Source organism: Dasypus novemcinctus, chromosome 5 (genome assembly GCF_030445035.2).
Source record: "Dasypus novemcinctus isolate mDasNov1 chromosome 5, mDasNov1.1.hap2, whole genome shotgun sequence".
Classification (NCBI taxonomy): Eukaryota; Metazoa; Chordata; class Mammalia; order Cingulata; family Dasypodidae; genus Dasypus; species Dasypus novemcinctus.
Genome location: NC_080677.1, coordinates 151,542,209 through 151,558,373, shown reverse-complemented (window position 1 = coordinate 151,558,373; position 16,165 = coordinate 151,542,209). Strand labels below are relative to the sequence as shown.

The following is a 16,165-nucleotide window of genomic DNA, read 5'->3' as shown; positions in this document are numbered from 1 at the left end:
AGAGAGAGAGAGAGAGAGAGAGAGAGAGAGAGATCTAAATCATAGTTTATTCCTATTTTTTTTTAAGCCACAGGAATGGTACTCATGAATCTTTGGAAAACAAACCCTGGGAAAACAAAGCAGAAAATATATGCAGGTACAGTGTGAGGATTCCTGATTATGCTTTATAGTGGTTAATTGTTTAAAAAAAAAAAAGAAAAGGCCTTCAAAAAGGGTAATTTTAAAGCTGGCACTTTGATGAAGTAAGCCATTTATCTGACCTAAGTACTTTTGTGCTTAGTAAACATGAGAGAAAATTGGAAGCAGGTAGCTAATTTAGGATAGCTAAAGCCCTCAGGATCCATCATCCAAGCCTACCTCTGGGAAGGTCATGCACTCAGCAACACCACAACTGCCAAAGCAGAAGAAGAAAGCAAAACAGAGATAGTGCATGATAAATTCGCCCCCCAGTGCAGGAAGAAATGATCGCGCAGTCAGCAAGGCCAATTGCTAAATTTATTTCCTCCAAGTTGTATTTTGGTAACCATTAGCCTAAAAATTAATTCATAATATCCTAATTTCAATAATCCTATGTCCAATTGAGATTAATATGTCACTTCAACTGTCATTTCCATTGCTCAAAATATGGAAATCTGACACAGCCTTACGTGTGTACAGAGTAAGTGTTGAAATCTCTTTGATGCTTTGCTTCATAAAATGGGAATAAATGGAATAAATAGTAATATACACAGATATACTGGAATCAAAGAGATTCTGCATCAAAGTGATTCTGTCTATACTGGCATCATATAGAAACACTAAAGTACAGAGTGGAACAATGGGTAACCATTCAGAATAGGTCCAGTGACATCCATCGACTTTGATTATTCTCATGCAGCCAAGGCCATGAATATTTTTTGACTTTCCAGCATGAACACCGTTGACCACCACTTTCTAATTAATTTTAAAAAACACCTTCACTTTGTCTTCGATGCACATACTCTCCTGGCTTCCCTCCTCTCTCAGCCTCTCCTCAGACACTCACCTCCTCCCTCAGCCTTCCTGCTCTGCCTGACATTTGAATGGACCTTGGAACTCAGATTAGGCCTCCTTCTCTGACCCCTGCACACACTTCCCAGACAACCACCTCCACTAACACAACCATGGTTTCACCTATCACCTACAATATCTACAGCTTCCAAATCTCTACATGGCTAGCCCAGTCCCCTCATTCAGTCACCTTCAATAGGGCATAACACAGGCACGGCAAATTCAACATGTCACGTGTCCTAATATGATCCTCTTCCAGTGTTTTTCAGCCAGTATGTGATTCAATTAGGCCAAAACCTGGGAATTCTTTCTTTCAGTCCCTCCTCTTTCATTGTTCACAATGAAACAAATAACCAAGTCCCACAGCTTCCAGCTGAGAAGTACGCCTTGAGTCCACCTGCATGCCTCTGGCCCCACCACCCTCACCCTAGACCACGCCACCATCATCTCTGGTCATGATTTTTACAGAAGTTATTTAGAGCTTCCAACATTCACTTTGGTCCAGCCCTTTAGTTCATTCTCCATAATGCAGTTAGAGTACCTTTTCATCTTCTAGAAAATGTTAGTCTTATCAATCTATTATCTTGATTGACTTCCCATTATCCTCAGAGAGAAGGTTCAAGGTATATATATATCATGATTTATTTATGAATCTCCACCCACTTCTCAAATGCTTCCAGCCTCTCTCTTGCTCCTGGTCCTTGCACACCTAATAGAGGCTGACTGGAATCTAAACACTGGTTACAACCCATTAAAGGTGGGAAACTGATTTAGTGGCACTCACCTGACATTTTTTCAATAATGAATCACAGAATAAGAGTAACAACCACGTCTACGTAGTCTTACTCTGTACCAGAAGTCCTAAATGCTTTGCATATATTAACTCATTTTAGCCTCAGAACAACCCAGTGATGTAGGTTCCCTTATTAGCCATATTCAACAGCAGAGAAAAGTAAAGTACAGAGGTTGATTTGACCAAAACACACTGGTGCTAAGGAGCACAGCTGGGATTTGTGGTCAGGAGTCTAACTTTAGAGTCTGGGCTGTAACCCACTGTAGCATGCCTCCTTTCAGTAAAATGTATCAGAATGCAACCCACATAGGAAGGACAGGTATTACCTTGTGACATGTTGATTTTAGATATTTGTGTACATTCGTTTAGACTGGGCTGTAATGTAGAATGTGTTTGAACCCACTGATGTAGCAAAATTGTCCTATCTCCCCAATTCTCCCTTCAGACAAAACATCTTTTGGATCTGAGTTTTAATATTTTCTGGAGGGAGGCTTAGTCTCACTCCCAGTCTGGGTTAGGTCTGATTTCTGTAAGTTCCCATAATAATTTACACATACCCTTTTCAGGAAACTTGCAGTACCCATACCAACTCACTTAGAGCCCGTCTTCTCTATGTTCTATCCACCACTAAATCCCTAGCACCAATGCCCAGCACAGTGTCTAGTACGTAGTAGGGACTCAAGGAAAAAAATTATCAAATGAATGAATGAATGGTTTTACTTCACAGTTACTAAACACAGACTACATATTCCATAAGTAGATTTAAAAAAAAATCCGCCTGCTCTAGTTTGAAACCCTTTTGGTCAGGTGAGCAGTACTCAGACTCATAACTACCTAGGTGATTCTTTTGTGTAAAGCTGGTCAATTTTTTTGTGGATGTATATATCTATCATGCTTGGTTTCAGAGTTACCTAACACCATAGGGTGAGATAGGAGCAGGAACTGGGTATGGCCAGAGAATGAAGTTGTTTCCTTGAGACGCAAACGAGACCCACAGCCCAATACCAGGATCACAACAGGTATCTGGCCCTTCTCTGCCAGAAGCACCTATCTTGGGAAGGCATTTCATCAGGCAGCCCATCACAAGGTTTAGACTTGCCACTCTCAACTACCAGTTTGCAAAGGAGCAGTAAAAGCTCATCTTTAATGGGATACTCATCAAGTGCTGAACTATGATTGCCCAGCAGGAGGTTCACTGCCCATTTGCAAAGATACTTACCTGAATGTTGAGATGTCTCAACGTGAGTTTGTTTTAGGGCAATCACCTTTCCATTGGTGTGGCTAGGACAACTCGGGGGGGACAGCAGAGTTGTGATCTGCATAAGGGATGTCAGTGCTTTGCCATTTTGCTCTAAGTAACATCAGGCAACCGGCTGTTGCTGTGCTATAGGAAGAACATCCAAGGGAAATGTCCATCTTGCTAGATCACCTATTTGCAGTTGTTCTAAAGTTTATTTTCTTAAAATTGTTACAGAATCTACCAGTAATGAGGTAAATTAAATAGCTGCTATCATTTTCTCAATTTAAAAAGTTTCGTGCAAATCCTAAAAGGAGAAACAAAACAAACAACCTGAAATCCTATGAATTCAAAAGTTGAACTTGGGACACTTTCCTAATGACTAAAACTAGCTATGAAAGCAGCAATTAGAAAGTTATTTCCTTATAGCAACAGGAGTTTATGGAGATTTACAAAAGCCATGTATCAGGAGAGCCCCGAGACACAATGAGTGATGACCCCAGAGAAGCTTCCCAAGGAAGCAAGGATTAAAGGTCTCTGTGGCACGTCCCAAGGAGCGGGCAATCATTCTGCTAATCTGAGTGGCACTGATAGGGCATGGGTTAAGGTAGAGAAGCAGACAGGAAAAACACCCAATGAATTAGGAAGTAAAGACTGCAGAGAGGTTCTGCAGAAAAGAAGGGCCTCAAAATTATTTTAATTGGGATGCTTGTGCGAGGTTAAAATCAGAACTAGGGAAACTTAAAGAAGTAAAGGAAATAGTGATGGTGAATGGTCTGAGGTAAAAGAAGGTCTATAGGAAAGGGAAAAATGGAGTATAAAAACAGGAAAGGAATCAGTGCATTTACAGGATTTTAAGACCATCTTGAAAAACAGGTTGGAGGAAAGCAAACTTAGGCTTTGACTGTTGGCTTTCTAGAGTGCAAACATTACCATTGCCCATAAGATCGACAGGTCTGGGGGCCAGTTAAGGGGCGCAGGGGAAGTTGGCAATTTTTAAATTAACAATAAAATCTCTGAGTCCTAAAGAATTATTTTGGGAAGAGAAACGACTCTAGACAGAGAAAGCTTCAGAAATATAGGAAGGGCCAACAATAAAAAATATGGTTCAAAAGACATTAACTTGGGCATGTCCAAGCCAGCGAGAGGAATCTTTCTCCATGCCCCACAACAGGGCTGCCACTTCACTTGATGCATTTCAAACCAACCTTGTCTTTCACGCAGGTTTTGCTGGTAGCATCACAGACCAGAAGAGGTCTCAAAGGCTCCTGTGGAGCGGTCACAAACCTGGCCATAAAGGTGAACCAGGGTTCACATCCAGTTTGGCTCTTTCAATGTCACTTGTGTGGCCTTGATGATTTCTTCACCTGTCCACCTTTGTTTTTAGTTACTTCATAAAATGGACCTAAAAGCAGCACCTACCTTTTAGGGTTATTGTGAAGATTAAATAGGCTAGTGCATGTAATTTTTTTAGTGAAGCATCCATCGGAATACCCACATTCAATGAATGTTAACTGCCAACAGCAGTGTTGGTGGAAGTGAGCTGCACAAGGAAATCTTTGTTCCGTTGGGAGGGGTCACAGCCACCAGCGTACCCCTCAAGCAAAATCAATGGGCCCAGGAGTGAATGGAAATGGAGAAACCCTTAAGATAGCAAGCCCGGATACTGGAGGCTTGTTCAGTTCATTCCAAAGTCTCCCTGCTCCTCTATAGACACAGGTCAAGTTCTTCCTTTACTTTCCTTTGTAAGACTGAAATTGTTACATAACCAAAGGGTGAAAATATGTTCAACACAGAAGAAATGTAAGTTAAAATATAAGTATGAAAATGTATGATGGAGGTGGAAGGAAATGAAGCTGTTCCTGCCTTCTCTCAGAGCAACCCCTCATCTGAGAATGCGTAGGCGAGGGAGGTTTCCAGCCTCCAGGCGAACAACCTGGCCCCAGGCACCTTAGGGTGTGGATAGGGGTTGGAAGGGAGAAATGGCTTCCCAGCGCCACCTATTCGCCAGGCAGAGGCTGTCTGAAAGCTACTCTGGGTGTTGTCTTTAAAAAATGAGGGCGACTTTTCAGCAGCCTCACTTTCTCTGCAGCAGTTGCTCCTAAACTTTGTAAAAACCCAGGTTCTGACATATTTTAAGGACAGAATCTCACAACCTGACCCTGATGTTTTGAGGCTTAGGAAGACATGAACAGGGCAATTTTAACATTTCTCCTTGCTTGACTCTATGACTTTCTCGACTGTTCAACCCTAGACTGAAAGTTGGGAACTGCCCAACATGTAAAAACCTTTTTGCAAGTCGAATGTAGCAAAGTATTTAAATCATCTATGGCTAGTGGCTAGTAATAGAAGATGGCAACCTCAACAACAGACCAAAGAACAGTATTTAAACCCACGGAGCAGAAGGTCTGCTGTTCAGGACAGCTGCTTCCGGCCCAGGCACATCCATGCACAAGGCGGAGACTTTGGGGATGTCACCCCCCAAAGGCAGGGACACTAGCACTGCCCTGATATAACTTGTCAAAGACCACAAGTAACCTAGGTAGAGATTTCTCACCTAAGATTGCTTGCCCCTTACTCTAAAAGTTTTCATTCATTCATTCATTCATTCATTCAGCAAATACTGTTGTCTTGGTCTGGACTTCCCCAGAAGCAGACCCTGAGATAAGGATTCTAGACGAGTGCTTTAAGCGGAAGAGACAAGAGACACTGGTAGGGAAGTGGAGATGTGACAGAGGAGAGGAAGGGGAGCCACCTGGGGGCGCTTTCAAGAGTGTCACCTCTGCGGTTCCTGGAGCTCTCTCTGGCAGGCAGACTGCAGGCTGGTACGGTGCCTCGAACTTTGAGGTCCACATGACCCTTCAGGGGTTGTTAAGCTCCGATCTCGTTTGGTGTGGGGTGGGTCTGAGGCTCTGCACTGCTGCCAGGCTCTCAGGGGCTGCCCACGCTCCTGGCCAGAGGGCTGTACTTCCACGGGTGAGGGTGTAGAACACACGCTTTAGATATAAACCACGGGGCTGTGGGGACACGGGAGTTTTACAGTGGCTTCCTCTGCCATTCCAGAGCTGCCTTGGTGTGGACTGGGGCTCACGACTGCTGCATTTACTGGGCAATGGTACGCACGAGGTACTCTTCTAGGGATACAGCGGTGGTAGGCAGGGGGGTGGCAAAAAGAAAAAAGAAAATCCCTGCTATCACCAACTCCTTAAACCAAATGAGAATATATTCTCTACAGAGCAATAAGTACATAGGAGAAGATGCCCCAAAAAGGAAGGGCAGAAAGTGTCTAGGTGGGAGGGAAGGCAGTTTTTACAATTAGATGGGCCTCCCTGTAAGGCTGACATTTGAGTAAAGATGTTAAAGGTGCCACAGTGACCCGCGTGGATAGCTGAGAAAAGAATGTTCTGGTAGAGGGATGAGCAAGGACAAAGGCTTTAGAAGACCTGGCCTGTTCAGGGAAGGAGGAGCCAGGGTGGCTAGAGCATGCTTAGCAAATTAAAGGGTCACGGGAAAGGAGGGGGAAGGGCCCAAATGGTTACTCTCAGGGTTTCGATTTTCACTCGGAATGACTTGGGAAGCTATTAGGGAGTTAAACAGAGGAGGGAAATGATGCAACTTCTTTCTTAATTAGTTTATTCCAGCTGTGGTGTGAAGAATATATGGGAGGGGCAGCAGCAGAGGTACTGAAAAACAGCAGAGTTCTACAAATGTTGTGAATGCAGGTCAGATGACTTTTGCTTTTGTACATTAATAAACATTGTGTAGTATAATGAAAAACTAGGAGTCAAGGATTCCTCCAAGGTTTTGGACCTGCCTGGAAAAAAAAAAATGGAACTGCTATTATCTGAGAAAGGAGAGGGACAGTTCTGGGGGAGATATCAGCAACTGAGTTGGGAACACGTTAAGTTTCAGAAGCCTGGTAGACATCCAGGTGAGCATATGAAGAAGATGGCTGGATCTACAAGTCTCAAGTTCAGAGAAGTTGCCCAACTGGAGATGAAAATCTGAGAGCCATCCTCCAGCAGACTGTATTTTAGAATCCAAAGGTTGGGGGTAGTAATTTGCTAACCTCTGGTTCATAAGAATGTCAATAATGTGTGTTAGTGAAAAGGGAAGAGGAGGAGAGCCCTTGGGGACGCCAATACCAGAGGACAGAGAATGATAAAAAAAAAAAAAAGAACACAAAAGAGGCTGAAAAGGATAGGCAGAGAGGAAGGAGCAGAATCCAGTTGGGTGAACTCAAGGAAGAGCAAAACGCAAGGCGTTGAGTGTGACTGGAACTCAAGACGAGTGGTGAGAAGAGACCGCAGCCTTACCATTGAAGAAATATTGGTGAGCTGGATGCGAGGAGATTTTGTGGAGGGAAGGGGGGATGAAGGCGTCAGTGAAGAAAGTTCAAGAGAGACAGAATGGAGAGAGCAGATACAAGAAATAACTATCAAAGATGTGCTGTGATGAGGAGAGAAAATGAGGTCGGAACTGGGGTGGGAAGGTGAGGTAGTAGGGTTAAGAGAGATTTTTCTCTAAGAGGAATGAGAAGTAACCTCATGGTATAGGACAGTGAGAATGATGATCCAGTTTAGAGGAAATCAATGACAATGCAGGAAAGAGAGAGAATTGCTGGAGGAGTGTCTCAGAATAGTCAAGAAAGGATCAGGAGAGCTTAGAGGGCTTGGCCTTAGCTAAGAGCATGGATGGCTCATGCATCTTTTTTTTTTTTTTTAATATGAATGGAAAAGTTCCCAGGAGACATGGATATTTCATCACGATATGAAATTCAACCCAATTTTAATCTTTTGTTTATAAGTTGACTATTATTAAACATAGATCTGAAGTAAACCATCCTAACATTTAATGACATGAGAGGTCACTTCCCCAATGAATTCTTTAAAAGACTATTTGAAAGGCTAAAACCCTTGCCTTTACATAATAATTTGTGGCTTGATAAAAATACATTTAGAAGTAACATGCACTTGGTCCATTTTATTTAATGTAAAAGATATAGAGCCTCTAATGGTAACAAATAAAAACATTCAGAAAGAATATTTTCAATATATATTGTGGCGAATGTCATTAGCTGGGCCTGGCTCCTAGAACATTTTTCAACGGTGTGATAGTATTTATTTACCCTATGTTATTAGAGAGCGAATAGTCGCTAGCCTTCAATTTTCACATCAATTGCAGAAAAACAGATTCCATTTTCTACACAGTCTGGAATTGAAATTGACTTAGTATCTCAGAACTGTCAGAAATTTCTTTTAGGAAAAGGTTTGCTTTACGGAGACTATAAAGTAGGTGCCATCCTTGACACCTGCATTCTGTATTCATGCCGCAGGTCTGTGGAAAAGAAAACGTTAAAGCACGTCAGGAAAGGTCTGAGAGGCGCAGCCGTCAAGCCTTGTGCCTCCTCTGCTTCCTTTGCAGTCAGCTTTGGTGCGGTAGATGTCAGGGGTCCTCTCCTTAAAACTGCTAACAAGGAAAAGAATACTTGGAGAATATGATATCAGCTACGGGAGACTTATCTTTGTGAGCAGGTCAGTCTGACACATACTTTTCTGTGTCAAAAACAGGAACCTCTGTTTCAATTCAAATTAAAAGAAGCATACAATAAGTCTTTTGAGTTTACAAATGCAGGACTTACTCTAAGAGAACCTCGCAATAGGCACACTTCTAGAACAGAACTATGTTCTGTCCCAGGGACAAAACAGAAAAAAAAAAAGTGACACAGAATCTCTTTTCGGGTCTTCTTTGCAATCCCATGGTCCTGCTGCTGTTTCACTTGGATAAGCAAAGCGTTCCTCTTGCTTGTTTGAACTGCATCGCCCAATTCGCTGACAGATCACATAAGATGCCACGTAATATTACCAATGAGAAAGTTGGTTGCATTAATCCACATGGCAATTAGACCCAAATAAAAAACCTGCTATTTCTGATATCAACAATTAAATGCAGTCAGGTTGGCAGGCTGGGTGGGGCGGGGGTGGGGCCTGCACGCTGCTCCCAAGTCAGAACAGAGTTCAGTCCTCCTCCCAGGCATTCAACCCAATTCCAGGAGACCCTTGATTACATGGTTTCCCTTTTCATCTTCACATTTAGTTTCAATTAGGATGCAATTCTAACATTCTTGGGAACCAGCGCTAACTCATTACCATCAGGGTCTGCCATCCTAAGGGGCAAGGAGGACCGGGGAGACTGTGGATTCGGGCTTCCTACAAGGCAGAAGCCCTCGTTCTTCAGCAAGGGCAGGCTGAGACCCATGTGCCCCAGCAGTCCCAACTGGGATTACAGCCCCCAGCCAGGTAGACCCTTTCCAACACGTCTAGGAGAGCATGCGTTGTAATTCTGCGTGGTCTCAGCAAACTCTGGGATAACCATTTGCCAAAGAATCTCTACTTTTTCACACTGGAAGAAGGAACTTGTTGGCTCATCCATCCTGGAGTTCTCATTTTCTGTGCACACTCCATAATCCACAAAGGAAATCAAAACTAGCACTTGCTGCGAAATTCCTTGTGAATTAGCCTACCTGATTATCAACCTCTGTCACCACTGCATTTCGTCCCTGGTGGGTGACCAGCCCGGCCCACACCCCTCCGTCTGTCTGCCCCCCAACCCCCAACGCCACCTGATACACCACCACCAAACTGGTAGTGAAGCACTGATGCTCGCATCCAACTGATGTGTGCTGATGACTTCTGAATACGCCAGCAGCTAGAACTACGGTTTTCCACCATGAAAATGATAGGAAAAAGAAAACACTGCCTCTGCCTTTTCCAGCAGTTATTTAAACTCCCGAGCTTGAAATCAAGATCAAAAAGTTCCAAATTGATTAATATGGAAATTACTAAACCATCAAATCTGCTGATGTCGTAAACAAAATTCGTCAACAGCCACTAAGAATTCATTAAAAGTAAATTTATTGTTTGCTTTAAAAAAACAACTGTGCAATATGTGCTGCTCAAGACTTTTTGAATCTGGTTTGTTGTTCATCTCTTCTCAGACTTCAGTTTGGGAAGGCTAAATGAGAAACACGGTACAGACACACGGTTAGTAAGTACAAGTCAGGAAAGCAACAATAATTTGCGTTTGCTACACTCTCAAAAGCCTACTCATAGTTTAAGACGTGTAATTCAAACCTGCAAACATTAAGTTTTAAAATCTGATCATGTTCAGTGTGTTCTGAAAACTATTATATTCTAAAAAGGAAGAGATAGCAGTGTATCTGATTTCAACCATACAAGGTTCCAAACTAAATTATCTATTTCCTCTTGTAGAACTGAATAAAACAATGCTGCAGGGACCCAGGTAATCATTTTAAACGTAATTGGAGGATTCAATTTTAATGGAAATATTGCAACATTACTTTGGCTTTAGCTCTCCACAGCAACAGGCACTTGCCTAGCATGTATGGACAATGGCAGGAAATAAATCGGAGAAGTGCATGAAAAGGTCACTTCTAAGGATCTTAAGTTTTAGAGATAATTCTAGGACATTCAGACGATAACAACTCCAATTTGCAGGCAAAGTGATATCAAATTACACTTACTCTGGGGTTGAAAAAAAGTGAGGACGTTAATTTTAAAATACTCAGAGTATTTTCCTAAATGCAGTATTTTATTATCTTGTTAGCTATCTCAATTTGGAGATGGTAACTAAGCCAAGAACATGTTGCTTAAGAATGCTGTTGCTTTCTTTTAGAAACGAACACATTTAAAATATTAACCAACAGATCTCCCTCCTTCTAGAGTACATACCTAATTCCCTCTATAGCAATAATTTCAAATAACTGCAGAATTCTCAGCAATACTGTATGGTATTTAATTTCCATAGCCATGTGTTAGACAGTCAAACATACACAAAGACTCAAAATTTCAGCCTCTCCCTCTGTTCTGTGTTTTGTACACGGAATGATTACATTAATAAGTCATTTTTACCTGTTTTGTAAGCACACTCAGCTTTCTTAGATACAAAGTCATTTTTAATTAAAGCAATTGGAGTGCCTTATGAGCAAAAGATGTGGTTTATACAAGGAGAAATGAATACAAACATGAAACAGTTTACATTTGTTACGTGAATCCTTACAGATTTAAATTTGTGAATTAAAACTTGCATTAAGGCAGCTTTTGCACTTGGGGAACTCCATAATTTATAAATAGAAGAGTGATTCACATGACCCAAAATATTCCTTCCTAGAACTGTTTATCAATAATTAAATCATTTCTGTGACTACCACTCAACGTGTGAAATAGAAATCCATGTCCCCTGTACATGCCCATCAATGTAAAGCATTATCCATGTGGTGCAGCAGTGCTCCAAAATGTATTCACCAAATGCAACGAATGCCCCATGATGATAAAAGAGGCCGTTGATGTGGGAGGAGTGGGGTGAGGGGGGTGGGGGGTATATGGGGACCTCATATATTTTTAATATAACATTTAAAAAAATAATAAAGAGAGGGGAAAAAAAGACCCTACACGACGTATCTTCATATCTTCTGGTACAGTTTTTAAAATTTGGTCTGCCTATTTGGTCTTCATTGGATTTAACCAAAAATCACAGACTACAAAGGGGAAGGTGGAGGGGGAAGGTGGTTGGAGAGCCTGATTTTTGAAGGCAAATATTACTTCCTCAAGCAGACTAAAGAGAAAAAATTCAAATGCTGTTATATTTATTTGGAAAGCTAGACTCCCAATAGTAATGCCTCCTAGCCTTCGCTTTTTCTTTTTGTTATCTGAAACATAAAGCAGAAAGGAAAACCTAACATAGACCTATGCACACTTGCTTTGTGCTCCCTGCCTACCCCAAACAGCCATACTGAACTCTTTACAACTACTAAGAAACGTATATGCATATACACAGTCCAGGTAAGCTATTTAAGAGCAACACTGCTAGTGCAATCATATCCTTAAAAGAACAAAGTGGAAGGAAGGGACTAATTTTGAAATTTTACCACATTCATCTTATGTTGTTAAATAATAATAATAATAATAAAAACTAAAAAGAATCAACCTGAGGGTATATTAGTCCCAAATAATCAGATCCAGAAGGTATGGAAGGTCATTAAAAAATGTTTTGAAAAATCTCACAAAACTTTAAGAGAATCTCAAGTACTAATGACATAAAATAACGCTATGAAGGAAGGATTAAGAGCCAACATTCAATAAAAAAAAAAGCAGCCTTTATGCTTAATAGATTATTCTTGACTCATTTTCAAGGAGCAGTATTTGGTGGACTTAAAGACTTATAATTCTATCCATTGTTGTGTTGGTATATGTTTAAAAACCAGCTCCTGGGAAAAAAAGCTGTTCTGTGGAATTCAGAGATTTCCACAGTGTGAATATTCTCACCAGGGCTGATTTGAAGCTACCAGCCCAATGGCACAAATGCCAACTTGGCACCCCAGCCTATAGCATTTCCACTGTGCAAAAATAATAGGTGGAAATGACCTCAAAGCCGAGATAGTAGTGAAAGACAGTAAAATAAATAGGAAGTGGTGGGTTTTCAGTCTTAATTACCTGTGAATTTAAAATAAATATGGTTTTTAAAATGTCTGTGTTTAACAACCTCTTCATAAAATTTCTCAAACTATATCAATCAACCCTCATAAGCCAATGTGCGTTGATTCTAACAAACCACCGATGCCATGTATGGGAAAAGCATGTTTCCCCATGATTTTCTTAATAGCAGCTCTTAAACCCTGGAGGAATATTAGCTTCACCTTTAGAAGGAACCCTTCAGCCCTACACCTGAACACAGAAGCCAATTTTCAAGCATAGGCAGGCCTTTAAAGCTTTATCATAAAGGTCACTTTCACTATAGGTTATAAGTACATTCTAGAGATACAGATCTAGGGAAAACATCTTCTAGTGCTGTACAGGACTTTTAGCACACAAGGGGTGATGCTGGCATGCTCTTCTCGTTCCTGTGAAGCAATCTATGTTTCCCCCACACTTTCTACTCCTCTGGCCCCAAATAGTTATCATGAGATCTCTATGCTTTGGGAGTTGCTCATTGCAGGAAAAAAAAAGGTAATTTACAATCAATTTAATTCTAGGATGCTGGAAGTTCATTCTATGATTCTATGACAAGAACAAAGTATTGTATCTATCAGATAACTGTTATCCAATGAATGAAACGAACAAGTCTTCACCTTTTAATAGGACTTCAGGAGAGCCAGCGGAAAGAGTTGGTGCTCAAAGTTTCATGTGTAAGTCTCAGGAGGAGGTTTTCCCCTTACCACTTATTCTCTAATTTAAAGAAGAGTATTACAAATTTCTTCCATTTTAATTGATAGGCAGCAGCCTTATTTCTGTACATTATGTAGGCACCAGTTTATGAGCTGCCGGTACGTCTATATGCAATGAAAAGCTCCCTGGTTAACACAGAAACTGAAATAAAGGGGCAGTTGGAGCAATTTCATCCTGCAAATGTTCCTGGACGCGGAATATAATGAAGAAAGATTATCTGACTGAAGTGTATTCAGAAGCAGCAGTTTACAAACAAGAAAAACTCTAAGGCAAAACTATGAAAATAAAAATGTTCTGAAGCATGCAAGACTGAAATCCAATCCTATTTAAATTACAGATAGCATGACTTACTAATAGGCTGGGCTTTGTGTTAGCTATTTCCCATTAGTTTGCATCTCACATGTAGTTTACTTAACCAGGCATGTAGAGAACACATCTGTTGTGTTGTGTGGCCTGCAGGCAAGGTTGCAATTCTTATACTTTCCAGACCTGACTTATCTGTAACTCCCTGAGTTATTGAGGGCAATCCAGGATTATAAATCAAGAAATTCGATGAAAATAAAAACTCTTGTTCACATTTTGCAATTAAAAAAAAATTTTAAAGGAAGGGATTCATAATACAGGATAACGACTTTTTGAAGAGTCAAGTGGCTGTGCTGTATGTTTTCAATTTTAAACCATCAACCTGATATGTTTAGGAGGTGAATTTATGGAACAATTGAGCAAGTTTTATATTTAACATCAAATGTATGAATATTATAAATCACCTTAGATGAACATTTATGGGAGAGTTTCAGTGCAACTTCTGAACAACTTGTCACTTTTATTGTTTTGCAATGATTTGTAAAAAATGATATGCTAAGTAATCCTGGAGTATAATTTAGGGACACAAAAACAACTGTCAAGAAACAGTCAGACACTACGTTTAATGAAATCTTTACAGACTAAAGTAATAAGTATTAAATTAATCAACACAGCTTAATTGAAGCTCGATTTGTAACGTTTTTTATTAGACTTGTTATTAATGAAGCTTTAAATGCTGCCATGGACTCAAGCTCTATGTTAAATTTAAATAATGAACCATTGTTCACAAGCACAAGCTTTAATAGTCCTTTGTCTCCGTGGGGCTTTTACTTTTACGCATAGTAAGACCCAGACATGTCCCTCCTTTTTCTTAGCTGTTATTTCCATGCTGGCAAGACCTCATCTTTAAGGCTGCTAAAATGGCCTGAGATAACTAAGGTGAAAGCTTTAAGGAAGCAAAAATGCAGCAGCTAAAGACTGGAAAATACACAAATATTTTGGTTGACCTCAAAGCAATGTTGTTTTCCGACCTCTGTGTTGAGCGCCTTTTATGAACCTCCCACTCACACGTTTCTGGTTGCTCTGATTCAGGTTGGTAAAGGGACTTACCTGAACATGTCTCCCAAGCCCTTCAGCATTCCCTTCTTGGCTTTCATTTTATCCTTTTCTTTCTCTCGCTCTTTCTTCTTCTCTTTTCCAGTTTTGTCTTTTTTCCTATCAGTCTTATCGCCTTTCTCTTGGTTTCCATTCATTTGTCTCTCCAGAGAGTGAGATGGCTGGTCACTGGCTGTGGATACAGACTCTCTTCCTGATCTTGAACTTTCTTCTGTGTCTTCTTCCACTTTGAAGGAAAAAAATAAAATAAAGACAATACAGTGAACCACAACACCAAAAATAAGGATTCTAAAATATACGTAAGGATTCTGCTTTCCCATATTTTCCTAGTGTGGACTCCACTGCTGTTCATTTTGAGTAGAATTAGAGCAGATATGTGATGTGGAGGACTAAAAACATGCACAGGGGTATTCATGTGTGAAGATGATATGTCAATGGTAAAAAGCAGCAGCTCCCAGGCTGGAAGGCAATTTACTCGCTGCAATGTGGTTTATTGCTGGGAAAGCCAGCAAGGCCTCATTGCACAGTGCAGCTGCCTGAGGACTCAAGGAATTGTACAGAAGGTTCCCATGTACTGTGCTTGCAAGAGGAAAAGACAGACAACAACCCCTTCCAAAGCAGTTCCTTTCTTCTGGGAAAGGAAATCATGGAACTACTCCCACCCCTCCTTATTTTGCTAACTAATCCATTCGCTAGTAAGCATGCCAAGGTCAGCAGAAGGACTCCTTTCCTCAGGCTTCTAGATACATCCATTTTGTGCCTTCTGCCATGGAACACTGGCCTTTTGATGTGCAGCTATCACAGATCTTCACAGCCTTTGTCACTTTTCCTCATAATGTCATTATATAATGCCAACATTACGAGCAAAAACTACTTCAGGTTCTAATCCTAAATAACTTTGCATGTTTATCTACAAGCTGGCAGCTGAGCAGGGGTGAGGTGAAAATGAGCACTTCAATTCCACAGACTTTTTATAGGAAAGAAGACAAGTAATTATAGTAGATGTCCACATATGAAAAGAATGGTCAGAATTTCTATTTTAAAGAAGGAGCATATATTCATGTAAAACACCCAATCTCAGAAATCTTTTCTAAGATTTGTGGTCCAAGGTTGCCTTTTCCAAATATAGTAAGAATTATTGGGGCTTTAGGTTATCCCTTGACTCCTGAGGTAATTTTTCTTTGGGCTTCAACAAATAAAAACTGGTTTAGTGTTTTTTAGTAACTTTTTAGTATCTTCTAACGCAGAGCCAAATAGAACAGTTAAGTGTCTTCCAAATCTTTCATAAAGAACAGAACTCCAAATCAAGTTAATATATCTTCAAAAGAAATTCATTCTTGCCTCTCTACTAGCAAGGGACTACTCAAGTTAGCAATACATATAATATCAAGAGTACATTAAGACAAGTTAAAACAATTTTTATATTTTATTTTTGTTTTTAAA

General features: G+C 40.5%; 1 protein-coding gene across 10 annotated transcripts in view; it reads right to left on the bottom strand.

Annotated features, from left to right (window-relative positions):
- Nucleotides 1-16,165, bottom strand: part of PARD3 (par-3 family cell polarity regulator) — a 669,864-nt gene that overhangs the window by 181,474 nt on the left and 472,225 nt on the right. For all 10 annotated transcript variants that reach the window (XM_058297689.2, XM_071215434.1, XM_058297690.2 and 7 more), the window contains one exon: nt 14,717-14,948. In XM_058297689.2, coding sequence (XP_058153672.1) covers nt 14,717-14,948 — 232 coding nt within the window. The remainder of the gene's footprint in view (nt 1-14,716; nt 14,949-16,165) is intronic.